This window comes from Cricetulus griseus (genome assembly GCF_003668045.3).
Source record: "Cricetulus griseus strain 17A/GY chromosome 1 unlocalized genomic scaffold, alternate assembly CriGri-PICRH-1.0 chr1_1, whole genome shotgun sequence".
NCBI classification, from domain to species: domain Eukaryota; kingdom Metazoa; phylum Chordata; class Mammalia; order Rodentia; family Cricetidae; genus Cricetulus; species Cricetulus griseus.
In genome coordinates this window covers 50,715,817-50,729,559 of record NW_023276807.1, presented here as the reverse complement: position 1 = coordinate 50,729,559, position 13,743 = coordinate 50,715,817, and the positions used below count along the sequence as shown (strand labels likewise).

The 13,743-nt window shown below is 44.1% G+C and overlaps 1 protein-coding gene across 1 annotated transcript; it reads left to right on the top strand.

Annotated features, from left to right (window-relative positions):
• The first annotated feature begins 3,607 nt into the window (after positions 1-3,607).
• Positions 3,608-13,516, top strand: Mboat4 (membrane bound O-acyltransferase domain containing 4). Its single transcript, XM_027391017.2, has 3 exons — positions 3,608-3,975; positions 9,007-9,231; positions 12,499-13,516. The coding sequence occupies exons 1-3, from the start codon at positions 3,857-3,859 to the stop codon at positions 13,460-13,462; spliced, it is 1,308 nt and encodes a 435-aa protein (XP_027246818.1). The 5' UTR covers positions 3,608-3,856; the 3' UTR covers positions 13,463-13,516.
• The last annotated feature ends 227 nt before the right edge of the window (positions 13,517-13,743 follow it).

Below are 13,743 nucleotides of genomic sequence, written 5' to 3'. Positions count from 1 at the left end.
AAACCTCGCGTTCCATTCATGTATTGTGTGTGTGTGTGTGTGTGTGTGTGTCTGTATGTGGCTTTTTCTGAGACACGGTCGTCTCAAGCTTCTTTCTCGCACTTTCAAGAAATCAAGCTGACTCTCCACCTCTAACTACTGCTATTCCCCCACCCCTGGGATCTTCTAATCCAGTGGTTCTCATACCTACCTAATGCTGCGACCCTTTAATGCAGTTGCTTATGTCGTGGTGACCATAAAATCATTTTCATTGTCACTTCATAACTGTAATTTTGCTACTGTTATGAATTGTATTGTAAATGTCCGTGTTTTCCGATGGTCTTAAGTGATCCCTGTCATTCGACCTCTCAAAGGGATGGCAGCCCACAGGTCAAGAACTACTGTTCTAATCCTTTAAATCCCAGATGATCAATCGGCATTCATTCTGAGAAACAACCAGCGGGAAATATGAATCATGAGGGTTTTACAAGGAATTAGTTTATTAGGGACCTGCTGTGCAAGATCAAAACCTGTAGATCAAGCCGGGACTTTTCATTTGGAAGTCCAAGCTGCCGCTTCCGGGAAACTTCCGTGCTGTCCTGAAGACCTTCACCTGCTTGAATCAGGCCCACCTAGGTTATCTGGGAAAATCTGTTTCCTAAACATAATTAGGTAATGGATTCTAATCACACCAAGAAATGCCCTAATGGGGGCCAGAGACTTGGCTTAGTTGGTACAGTGTTTGCCTAGCATGCACTGAAGCCCTGAGTTCATTCCCAGAGTCATATGGAACTGAACAAGGAGCACATCCATAAACCCAGTCCAGGGAGGATCACAGGTCATGCTTGTTTGCTTAGAGTTATGTATGGCTCCTGTCATTTCTGTTGATTTTTATAGTGGTGTTTATTTTCTCTGTCTTGCTTAACCTTTTTGTCTAGTATGGTTGATTCTTTTTTTTTTTTTTTTTTTTTTGTGGTCTCTGGGAGGGATTTGTTTCTGTCTTCAGTCTGAAAGATTCCTTCAGGTATTTTCAGTAGAGCTGGCTTAGTGGTCATGAGTTCCTTTAGTCTGTTTTTGTCATGGAAAGTTTTTTAATTTTTCTTTTAGTTACAATAGGTAGCTTTAGTGGGTGCAGTATTCTGGTATGGCAGTTATTTAGCTTTCAGAATTTGAAATACGTCATTGCAAGCTCTTCCGGCTTTTAACATCTCAGTTGAACAAACCACTGTTTATGTAATGGACCTGCCTATTCATGTGGCATAGTGCTTCTCTTTTGCCATTTTCAATACACTTTTTTACAATATGACAAGGGAGGTTTGTTTCTGGTCTACTGTCCTAAACTCTTCCTCTATGTGGAACACTTACATCCTTTGTCTCACTAAAATCATAGGACATTTCCTGTTGTAATTCTTTTAAAAATGTTTTTTTATGTATTTAGGATGATATTCTTCACTTTGTGTACCTGGAACCTATAGACTTCGACTTAGAATGTTGAGTAGATCTTAGAATTTCCATTAATACTTTAAAAAAAAATTACTATTTAACCTTTGTCTCTATTGGATTGTTCTAATTACTGACGTTGTCTTCAAGATCAAATATTCTGTCCTCTCTTTGGTCTGTTCTATTGCTGAGCGTTACTTGTTGGTTTTTGTTGTTGTTTTGAGACAGGGTCTCACTATGCAGCCTTTGTTGGCCTGGAACTGGTACTGTAGACCAGGCTGACTGGCATTGAACTCACTGAGATCTTCCTGCCTTTGCTTGCTGAGTGCTGGGATTAAAGGCATGTGGCACCATGCCTAGGATTCTAGCATTTCAAAGTTTTGTTTTTGTTTTTGTTTTTTAACTTTGAATATGTTAACTCTGTTACTTTTTTCTTGCTGAGATAAAACATCATGACAAAATGCAACTTAAGGAAGAAAAACTTTATTTTGGCTTATGATGGAGGTTGGAGAGATGGCTCAGTGGTTAAGAGCACTGACTGCTCTTCTAGAGGACCCAGGTTCAATACCCAGCACCCACATGGCAGCTCACAACTGTCTGTAATTCCAGTTCTAGGGGACTATAACACCCATGGCAAAACACCAATGCACATAAAATATATATAAAGAGTTCATGATGGCAGAATTGATGCATGGCAACAGTCAGCAGACATGGTGGCAGGAACAGGAAGTTGAGAGCTCACATCTTGAACTACAAACACAGAACAGAAAAAGCAAATTGAAAGTGGCAAAACCCACTTTCAGTGATGTCTTCCTCCGTTAAGTCCACACCTCCTAAGCCTCCTCAAACAGCGCCACCAACAGGGGACCAAGTGTCCGAATACTGTAGACTATAGGGGTTATTTTCCATTCAAACTACCACAGACTTACTATCTTTTTCATCTCTACATTTCAGAGTTTTTTTTCTTCAGCATTTCTGTCTCCTCTTTCATATCCTGCATCCCCTCCTTATTTCATTCAGCTGTTTGTGCCTTTGACCATGTTTATAATCATTAGTTTGGGTTCTCTGGCTGGGGCTTCAGCTTACTTGCTTTCATTAAATGCCCTAACCAGAGGATTAACAACTTTGGGAGAAGTTTTGTTGTCTGGTTGTATAGTATGTCATTATATTGGGATTTGTATGTCTGATGTTGTTGTTGTTTGACTTATTATTTTTTCAGTTGATGAGCTGTATTAGCATTTTTATTATGTATATAGGTGCCTTGCTTGCATATGAGTATGTGTACCATATGCATGCCTGGTGACCTCAGAGGCCAAAGGAAGGCATCAGATCCCCTGAGAAATGGAGTCATAGACAGTTGTGAGCCACCATGTGGATGCAGAGAATAGACCCTGGCCCCTTTGGAAAATGGTCCAGTGCTCTTAATTGCTAAACCATCTCCGTAGACCAACAAGACAAGGCCACACCTCCTAATAGTGCCACTCCCTTTGGAGGCCATTTTCTTTCTAACCGCCACAACAGTAAAAGAAATAAATTCAGCCTAATGAGTGCTTATGGGGAAAAGTAATCGGAGCAGAAGGGTGACTGGTGCTTTATTACATGATGTTGTGTTGTCTTGCAATGTCCTGGGCTTAGCAGACAGGTCTCCACTAGCTGACAGATGGCCTCTCACTCTTGTCTTGCTTTGAGGACGTCCTCTCAGCTTTACCCATACTGCAAACAAAAGACTCTCTTCAAATGTTTCCTCCCCACACTTTGTTGTCCTCCAAACCTTACTTCAATAAATGCTTAATGAATAGAAAATAGGTTTGTATCCCTATTCTGCACGCTAGAAATAGTGCAATAATCAAAACCGTGTCCTGCCCCTTATAGAGCTCTCATTTTGGTGATGAAGGTCAGAAAACAAACTAATCAAGAAGTAGGTACATGATGGAGGTGGTGCTGCTACAGAAGAAAGGGCACTGTAAGAGAGGTTGTTGAGAAGAGGAATCTTGTTTTTTGGTTTTTTGTCTTGTGGATCTGCCTTCCTTTTGCCCTTAGTCCAGGCCTCTTTGTCCACAACAGTAGGTTGTGTGTGTGTGTGTGTGTGTGTGTGTGTGTGTGTGTGTGTGTGTGTGTGTTTCATTAACTTAGTGAAGAAAATATATGTCAAGTTTGATGGCTGGAAAGGCAAATAGTATGCCATGTTGCCTGCAAGGTACAACCCCTGAGAGCCATTTTTCAGTAAACACAGTGAGGTGAGAGAATACCACAATGTGATTTGGTTTCCATAGCTGGGTCCCGTTATCAGGAAGCCAACCTTTACACTGCTTATCTCCAGGGCTTCTGCAGGCCTTTCTACATGACATAAAAAAGCCAGGGAGAGCCTGGCTGTGACTTCCCTTGCAGGAGGGCACCAGTGCAGAACTCTAGGAAGGCAGTGTGTTCCAGGTTCATAATGGATTGGCTCCAGCTCTTCTTCCTCCATCCCATATCACTTTATCAAGGGGCAGCTTTCCCCTTTGCACTTCTGTTTAATTATCTCTGCATCATGGATTCCTTTTCCACCCGGGCCAGGTAGGCTGGATGGCTAAATCTTGCTTTTCCATCTAGAGGTACAATAACAGGGTGGAAAGCACAAAGTGTTCTGTACATGAGAAGACCATATACTAGCTACTCTCAACTTGTACTTTTTGCGTGTGTTGTGCTCAGTATCCTTGTCACTGATTATGGCTGCTTGATAATGATTGTCTATAGATTAGCAGTGATTCTCAAGCTTCCTAATGGTACAACCCTTTAATGAAATTCCTCATGTTGTGATGACCCCCCATTCATAAAATTATTTAGTTGCTACTTCATAACTATAATTTTGCTACTTTTATGAATTGTAATGTAAATATCTGATATGCAGGGTATCTGATATATGGCCCCTGCAAGGGGGTGGCAACCCACAGGTTGAGAACCTCTGTATTAGAGTAAAACTGATCCAGAAATTAACTTCCTTTGCATTGATTGGAAAATGGATAGATAGGTTCATGTGAAATGGACAATGGATAGATATTGAGATGGTCTTGGAAATCCTGAAAAGTATATCTCTGTGCTGACCACAGATCCTGGTTAATCTTCAGCAGTCTTAGTTTTGCCTGCCTCAAAATTAAACTGTATGGAAAATATTGCTTGTGTGTTACATCTATACTATAACAAAATATGAGGTTTAAAATTTGCCTTTGGTTGTTTTGTTTGTTTGTCTTTGAGAAATAAGTTAAAACAAATCTTGGTGGATTATACCTCAATTTGGTCTAAAATTGAAGATCTTATAACTTGGTTATACGTTTTCTTTGTGACACTAGTATATTAAAAGCACACTCGGTTTTGAAGAAGGCTTCGTGGGAGATCCTTCTGGAAAATCAATAGTCTATCGCTCAAAGCCACTTCCTAATTCTTCTTATTTAGGAAACAAAGATTTTTATTTAGTGGAGCTGTGTGTGTGTGTGTGTGTGTGTGTGTGTGTGGTGTTCAGGGTATGTCCAGGGCTTTGCACATGCTGAAAATGCACTCTATTGCTAAGCATAACCTCTTAGACCTAGTGTATCATCTTAAGTAAAATCTAGCAGTATTTAATATTTGCAATTACAGAGTTTGACTAAATTAGGGTATGTTATCCTGTGTTCACAACTGGTAGATGGACCTTACCCTTGTTTCTGAGAGATGATGATAGAGAAACAGATTTTCTTTGTTTTTGTTTTTTGGTTTTTGAGACAGGGATTCTCTGTGTGGCCCTGGCTGTCCTGGAACACACTCTGTAGAACAGGTGGTCTTAAACTTAGAGATCTGCCTGCCTCTGCCTCCTTAATGCTGGGATTAAAGGTGTGCACCAACACCACCTGGCTTGGGGGGAGCAGTTATTAAGAAGCTTTCCTATATAATGACTCATAAAACATTAAAGGGAAGCGAGCATAAAAGCAAGTGTTAACCCCCACAGTTGCTCAAGAGCCAAGATTGCTGTTGAGGTTTTTTTTTTAAATTTATTATTATTATTATTATTGTGTGTGTGTGTGTGTGTGTGTGTGTGTGTGTGTGTGTGTGTGTCACCATGTATGTGCAAGAGTTTATGAAAGTCATCAGAGGATATCAGATCCCCTGGAACTGGAGTTGCAGATGGTTGTGATCTACCTGGTATGGATGCTTGAAATCAAACCCAGGTCCACTACAAAAGTATAAACACTCTTAACCACTGAGCCATTTCTCCAGCCCCAAGACTGTTAAGTCTTAATTCTCTCAATGAGTCCTTGTGCATGTGAATAAGCTTCCTGAGGTACCCTGCCCTTACCTATGAAATGTAAAAAAACAAAAACAAAAACAAAAAGCCTGTCTCCTGTCCCTTGCACTTCACTGTCAGGAATAGAACCCAGAGCCTGGGACATGCTATCAAGGGCTCTACCAGAGTTACATCCTGATGGGGGATGTCCTTCTGTATGCTGTGAATATATGTTTCTCTTTTTGGTTGATGAATAAATGCTGATTGGCCAGTGGCCAGGCAGGAAGTATAGGCTGGGCTACCAGGAGAATTCAGGGGAGATGTCATATAGCCACTGGGAAAGTAGGACGCCTGGACATTCTCTGATACCTAAGGCCATGTGGGGATATACAGATTAATAGTTATGGGTTAGTAATTAAGAGAGAGCTAGTCAGTAAGAAGCCTAAGCCAAACAGTTTATAATTAATATAAACCTCTGTGTATTTGTTTGGGACTAAGGGGCTGTGGGACCAGGCAGGAAAGAAACTCAGTCTACAACATCCCTACCCCTCACATTTGTTTACTTGTTTGGTTCTTAGAGAGGGTCTCACTGTATACCTCAGGCTGGCCTTGAACTCATGGTTGTATGATCTCAGCCTCCTCAGTACTGCTCAACACTAGCAGAAGCCCTAGAAATGAAATCAAAAGTACACAGTAAATTATACATCCTACACTGTACACATGTATAGGTATTTGGTGTTTATATGTGCACATGGGAGTCATTCTCATTCAAACCACCACACAGAGCAAGTGAAGGCTTAGGCCATAGTGTCAGGATGACGTGGGATGAGTCACCCCAAGCATAGGCTCCAAAAAAAAAAAAAAAAAAAAAAGGGGCCCAGGAATGGTCTGGACTGGACTATTTATGTAATGGAGTTGCTCACACTGAAGCATCTGTTGGTGTCCCAGAAAAGAACATGTGGCTAACATGTGTGAGGCACTGTACCCATACCCTGTGATGATAGTGTTTCTGGGATCTGAGTAGCAAAGAAATGCAAGCCTTGTTCACTCACCTCTCTGTGCCTGGTGTAGCCCACATTACAGGTATTCTGATGCCTTCCTACGGCTTTATTAATTTGTCAAAAGTGAAATCAAAACCTTCCGTAGAACACAGAAAGGAGAACCAAGTCCACATAATATGGCTTCTCCCAGCCCTTGGACATCTTTCCCCTTGAGGCTCCTGAGCACGGACGGGGCAGACACTGTTGCTTTGATGTGGGCACCTTACAATGCTGAAGGAGACAACTGTGTTTTGCTTCCCTGGCTATCTGAACACTGTTCACCATCATGGAAGACATGTTGCCCATATGTCTACTTCATTGGCAATGATTCTTTACACTAGGAAGGCAGTGATACTAAGAAAGAAAACCGGGAAAAACTGGCCAGATGTATTTCTTCTTCTTCCTCCTCCTCCTCCTCCTCCTCCTCCTCCTCCTCCTCCTCCTCTTCTTCTTTTTTTTCTTTCGGTCTTTTTGAGACAAGGTCTCACTATATAGCCCAAAGCTAGTCTGGAATTTGCTATAAAACCCAGGCTGGCTTTAGAGTTTGTGATTCTCCTGCTTTAGTCCCTTGAATTCTGGGATTACAGGCGTGGGACACCATGCCCAGCAAGGCAACTTTTATTTGGGTCAGATCTCATTTTGGCAATAGCAAGATAATTTATGGTTTCTTGAATTACACAACGAGGAAGGAAGCCATGAATTGCATGAGATGAAGAAGACTGTAAGGCAGCGGCGGAAGGAAGGTGGAAATGAAATGAAGAAATGGAGAAGCGACCAGTCTTCTGTAGCAGAGAAGAAATGAAGATTCTGCAATGATCTGATCTGGAGTAACTGTGGATTTTTCATAAGGAGATTAATAAACTATATGAACTTAAAAACAAACATAAAACCCAGGGTCTGGAGCGATGGCTCAGAGGTTAAGAGTACTGGCTGCTTTTCCAGAGGTCTTGAGTTCAATTCCCAGCAACCACAACCATCCGTTATGGGATCTGGTGCCCTCTTCTGGCCTTCAGACATACATGCAGGCAGAACACTGAATACACAATAAATAAATAAATCTTAACAAATAAACTATGAGCGCCTCAGAGATAAAATACTGCAGTGAGGATGAAGGAGGCTTAGGAGGTGTGGCTTTGTTGGAGTAGGTATGAACTTATTGGAGGAGGTATGTTTTGACATAAAGATTTGCTGCTTATGTGTTTAAATACTTGTCTGAGAGAGGCATTGTGTCTCCTCTCTCCAGCTCTTCGAAATGCCCAGGGTGATGTACACTCTGTGAGGAAAGAAGGGTCTTTACTTTGGGGATGGGGCACTTGCTAGTTATTCCACACTTGTTCACACTGCTTCTCAGGTGTTTTTTTGTTTGTTTGTTTGTTTTTTGTTTGTTTGTTTTGTTTTGTTTTGCTTTTTGTTTTTTGTTTTTTTGAGACAGGGTTTCTTTGTGTAGCTTTGGAGTCTGTCCTGGAACTTGATTTGTAGACCAGTCTGGCCTCGAATTCACAGAGATCTACCTGCCTCTGCCTCTGCCTCCGAAGTGCTGGGATTAAAGGCTGGAGGCTCGGCCCCCCAGCTTCTCAGTTAGATCTTGAGAAGTCCCATTGTCAAGCTGTCTGGATTGTCTTAGTCACTGTTCTATTGCTTGGAAGTGACCAAGGCAAGTCTTATAGAAGAAAGCATTGAATTGGGGGCTTTCACAGTCTAAGAGGGTTAGTTTATTGTCATCATGGCAGGAAGCATGGTGGCAGGCAGGCAGGCAGGCACGGGGCTGAGAACTTACATTCTGAGAACTTACAGGCAGAGAGAGGGAGAGAAGGAAGGAAGGAGGAAGGGAAGAAGAGGAGAGGAGAGGAGAGGAGAGGAGAGGAGAGGAGAGGAGAGGAGAGGAGAGGAGACAGACAGACAGACAGACTGGGCCCAGCATGGGCTTTCGAAACCTCAAAACACATCTCCTCCAATAAATCTACTCCTCCTCCAACAAAGCCACACCTCCTAACCCTTCCCAAACAGTTCCACTAACTGTGGACCAAGCATTCAAACATGAGCCTATGGGGCCATTCCCATTAAAATTAACACAGGCTCTTAGTGGTTATAGCCACTTGTATGATAGGCATGCAAGAGTCGCCAGGGTCACCAAGAGAGGAAGCAGGATTTGTCTCCTGAGGCAGAATCATCCATTCCCTCAGAATGGATGATTCACTGTGGCAACAACACAGCTACTTTACATGTTGTATTGGATTCCTTGGGACAATTTGAATGGAATTCATCGCCACACTGTCTTAAGTGTCACCTTTGTTGTCTCTTTTCTTTCAGGTACCTCTTTCTCCTGGCTGGAGGAGGTGTCCTGGCCTTGGCTGCCATGGGTCCCTATGCTTTGCTCATCTTCATCTCTGCTCTCTGTGCTGTGGCTCTGGTCTCCTTGAGTGGTCCACAGGAAGTCCATAGGCTGACCTTCTCCTTTCAGATGGGCTGGCAGACCCTGTGCCACCTGGGTCTCCACTACACCGAATACTACCTACAAGAGCCTGCACCTGTACGGTAAAGGCCCCCGTTTGCTGGTACTGAGCTGACTCTAACCCCGTGGAGCGTGCTCTTAAACTATTTAGCTTCTCCCTAGGCACAATCTCTTTTCCTAGAAAAGGAATAACAGAGCTGTCAATAGCTTTCTTGAGGGGCTGTAGTGTGAGAGATAATCGATGCAAATGCAGTTCTGTGACTACACAGAGCCGTTCCATGCTACTGTGTGGATACCCAGTATCTGGCACTTGCTGTAACTGTCATTGTGCCTGGCAGAGATGACGGTTTGCTCATCTCAGCCTTGGCAGTTTTGGCACAGCCGAATCACAGAGGGCCTGGCTGCCTCTGTGTGTTGTCTTTATTCAGGCTCAGCTGTTTCATCACTCCTTCCACTCCCAAGGAGGATATCCACCCAATCTAGAAAGCAACAAAGAACAAAAACCTAGTTACAGCCTAGAGATGTGTCATGAGCCAGGGGAGTTGACAAGATTAGGAGAGTAAGTATCTTTGTCTGCTCCTAGTGTTCCTGGTGCCCCAAGGCTGTCAGTTGGCATAGATCTGTGTCACTCAGGGAATACAGGCTATGACTATACCGGGAAGGTCACTGTATGATTTTAATCTCCTCTTAGCTCACTGGATTTGCCACTCCCACTGCACCTGGAATCCTTTAAAAAATATTATGGTGCACCAGACATGGTGACACCTGCCTGTGACCCCAGCACAAGTAGGCAGAGGCAGGAGGATCAAGAGTTCAAGGCCATCCTCAGTTGTATAGCAAATCGAAGACCAGCCTAGGATGCATAAGGCCTTGTCTCAAAAGCAACAAACAAAAAAATAAGACAATGTTCACCAAGACTTCAGTCTTGTGGGCTAAAGAGATGGCTCAGTGGGCAAAAGTGCTTGCTGTGAAAATCTGAAGACCTGAGTTCAAACCTCAAGAACTTATGGAAAAAGCCAGGCATGATTGTGTGTGTGCGTGCTTGCAACCTCAGCTCTGTGTATGTTGGGGGGTGGTGGTGACAGGAGGTCCACTGGTGCTCAGTGACGGCCAGCCTCACTCCAGGTTCAGTGAGAGACTCCGGAAATAAGGTAGAGAGTGATAGAGCAGGGCCTCCATCCCATGTTCTCTCTTGGCCTCCACATGAGCATACAACACCCACAGACACACAGAGAAACAGAAAAACACACAGACATACACATAGACACACACACAGACACAGATTACACACACAGAGATACACAGATACACACACATGGGTGGAGGTTAGGTTGGGGGATAGAGACTGACTTAAGGCTCGTGTCTCTGGGAAAGGTTAGATGGTAAGTGGGTGGGATGACTGTAAGGAATATGATGAGTCAGGACTGCAGTAGGAAGCCAGGACCTGACAGAGGCCAGAAGGGCAAGTTGAACAGGCTCTGAGCGGATGGGAGGAAGGCTGGGGCAGATGTGAAGTGACAATATGTGCTAGCCAGCCAGAGCTGCTGTTGCAAAGCCCACTGACTGGGTGATTCACACAACAGGACTGTATTCCTCCACAACTCGGGCTGGAAGTGCAAGGGTGGTGTAGAGGCAGTGGCTGCATCTGAGCCTTCTCACCTTGGCATAGATGACCACCTTCTCCTGGGTTGTCACATGATCATCCTCTGTGTGTGTGTGTGTGTGTGTGTGTGTGTGTGTGTGTGTGTGTGAGTGTGTGATCGAATACACATGTGACTGTGTGTATCCGAACTCTTTAGTCATGTTGGATGAGTGTGATGAGTGTCTGCTCACATGATGTCACTTTAATCACTTCTTTAACTCCCACTCTAGGTCTCCAGGGGTTGGAATTTCAGGATGCGAATTTGGGGGACACATCCTGCAATGACAGAAGGAAAGTTGGTATCTGGAAGCAACCCTGCTCTCAGGATAAGTCAGGCAGGAGGATCTGATGTCCTCAAGTCAGATTCGAAGATAGACATAGTCATGGCTGGGGACAGTGCTGTTTTCTTGATTCCACAGTGTGTCATTGTCATTTCTCTGCTGTCCCCAGCAATCTCACTAGCAGAATCTCTGATGGTGTCTTGATGAGAGTTCAGATATAGGTACAGAACAAACCTCAGCTGCTTGAGAGCCACCACTCACCCTGATGCAATTTTTAGCGTACGTCTCCTGTCACCAGCATATTACAGCCAGGGCCTGTCTTATATTTAAAAACTTCAATTTCCTATAATCTTGCCACTACTAATTGTTGTTTCTTTTGTATCAAATTTCCTCCATGTCTCCAGTCTTAAATTCCTTCTTGATTTTATTTTTTATATATGGAATGTTCTAGAACTTACTCTATAGTACAGACAAGCCTCCATTCACTATTCTCCTGCCTCAACCCCTTGAGTGTGGTAATCACAAGTGTGTATCACATACTGGCTGTGACCCTAATATTTACAATATTTTTTTTTGAGACAAGGTTTCTCTGTGTAACAGTTCTGGCTTTCCTGGAACTTGCTCTGTAGACCAGGCAGGCCTTGAACTCACAGAGCACCAGCCTTTGCCTCCTGAGGGCTGGGATTAAAGGTGTGCATCATCACTGTTTGGATCAGAAGGCAACTTTTGGAGGCAGTTTTCTTCTTTTTTTTAAAATGTGGGTTCTGGAAATTGAACTCAGGATTTCAGACCCAAGTGTCTTAACCAATGAGCCATCTCTCTGGCCCTTATAAGTCATTCTAAAACACTGTAGCCAGGAGATGGATAGATAGCTCAGTGGTTAAGAGCACTGGCTGCTCTTACAAAAGACCCAGGTTCAATGCCCAACACCCACATGATAGCTCACAACCATCCATAACTCCAGTTCAGGGGAATCTGAAGTCCCCTTCTGGCCTCCTTAGGCATGTATTACACAGGCTTACAAGCAGGCAACACATCTGTACATATAAAAAATTAGATATATTGTATATACAATAGCCATCGAGACATGGTAGCACAGTGCTTTAAATCCCAGCCTTTGGAAGGCAGTCGGGAGTATCCCTGTGTGTTCCAGCTCACCAGAGCTGCAAGAGAAACCCTGTCTCAATATATATATATATATATCATAAAAAATACCATCAATATTTTCCCACAGTATTCCTCATTATTATTATTTTTTCATTTCTAACCAATGATTAACGTTTTTGTCGTGGAATAATGTATGGTTCTGAAAGAATCTTAGAGTCTTTGTGGATTACGGCTTGTTATGAAATCCATGGGCAGGACGCGACAGGAGCGAGCGATTAATCCGGTGGGGCTTCATGTATGCATTTATTTAAATCTTTCAGATTCTACATCGCCCTTTCTTCCCTCATGCTCTTGACACAGAGAGTTACGTCGCTCTCACTGGACATCCGTGAGGGGAAAGTGGAGGCAGCGTCTGGCGGCACCCGGAACAGGAGTTCATTGTCTGTGTGCCCGAGTGAGACTCTGCCCTTTGCCAGCTACTTGCTCTTTTTCCCTGCCCTCCTGGGAGGCCCTCTGTGCTCCTTTCAGAGGTTCCGGGCTTGTGTTGAAAGATCAAGCTCTTTGCATCCCTGTCTCTCTCTCTGGGCTCTGACCCGGAGGGGTCTGCAGATTGTTGGGCTGGAGTGCCTCCAGGTGGCGCTGAGGAGGGTGGTGAGTGCAGGAGCCGGGCTGGACGATTGCCAGCAGCTGGAGTGCATCTACATCATGTGGTCCACAGCTGGGCTCTTCAAACTCACCTACTACTCCCACTGGATCCTGGACGACGCTCTCCTCCATGCCGCGGGCTTTGGATCCGAGACTGGCCAGAGGTCTGGGGAGGAGGGATACATCCCCGACGTGGACTTGTGGACACTGGAAACTACCCACAGGATCTCCGTGTTCGCCAGGCAGTGGAACCGAAGCACAGCTCGGTGGCTCAGGCGGCTCATCTTCCGGAACAGCCAGCGCTGGCCCGTGCTGCAGACTTTTGCCTTCTCCGCCTGGTGGCACGGGCTCCACCCGGGGCAGGTGTTTGGCTTCCTGTGCTGGTCTGTAATGGTGGAAGCCGATTATCTGATTCACACTTTTGCCAACTTATCTATCAGCTTCTGGCCACTGCGGCTGCTCTATCGAGCCTTCACTTGGGCCCATACCCAGCTCATTATTGCCTACATAATGCTGGCCGTGGAGGGCAGGAGCCTTTCCTTTCTCAGCCGGCTATGTTGTTCTTACAACAGTATCTTCCCCGGGGTATACTGTGTTTTGCTTTTTCTATTAGTGAAGAGAAAACAGAAATGCAACTGAAATCCATGGCCCACCCCTCTTCATCTCATCCAGCCATGAAACCGAGTTTAGAAACTGCCAGAGGATGCATTGATGATTAATGTATTTCAATTTTTTCATAATAAAAGTTTTTAAGTATTGGATGGGTGAACCTGATGGCTGGCCACAGAAATGTGCTTGCCTACTGTGGTGGTTTGAATAAGATGACCCCCATAGGTTCATATTGAAATGTTTAGTGAGTGGCACTATTTGAAAGGATTGGAGGAAGTGTGTCACTGGGGGTGGGCTTGCGGTTTCAAAAG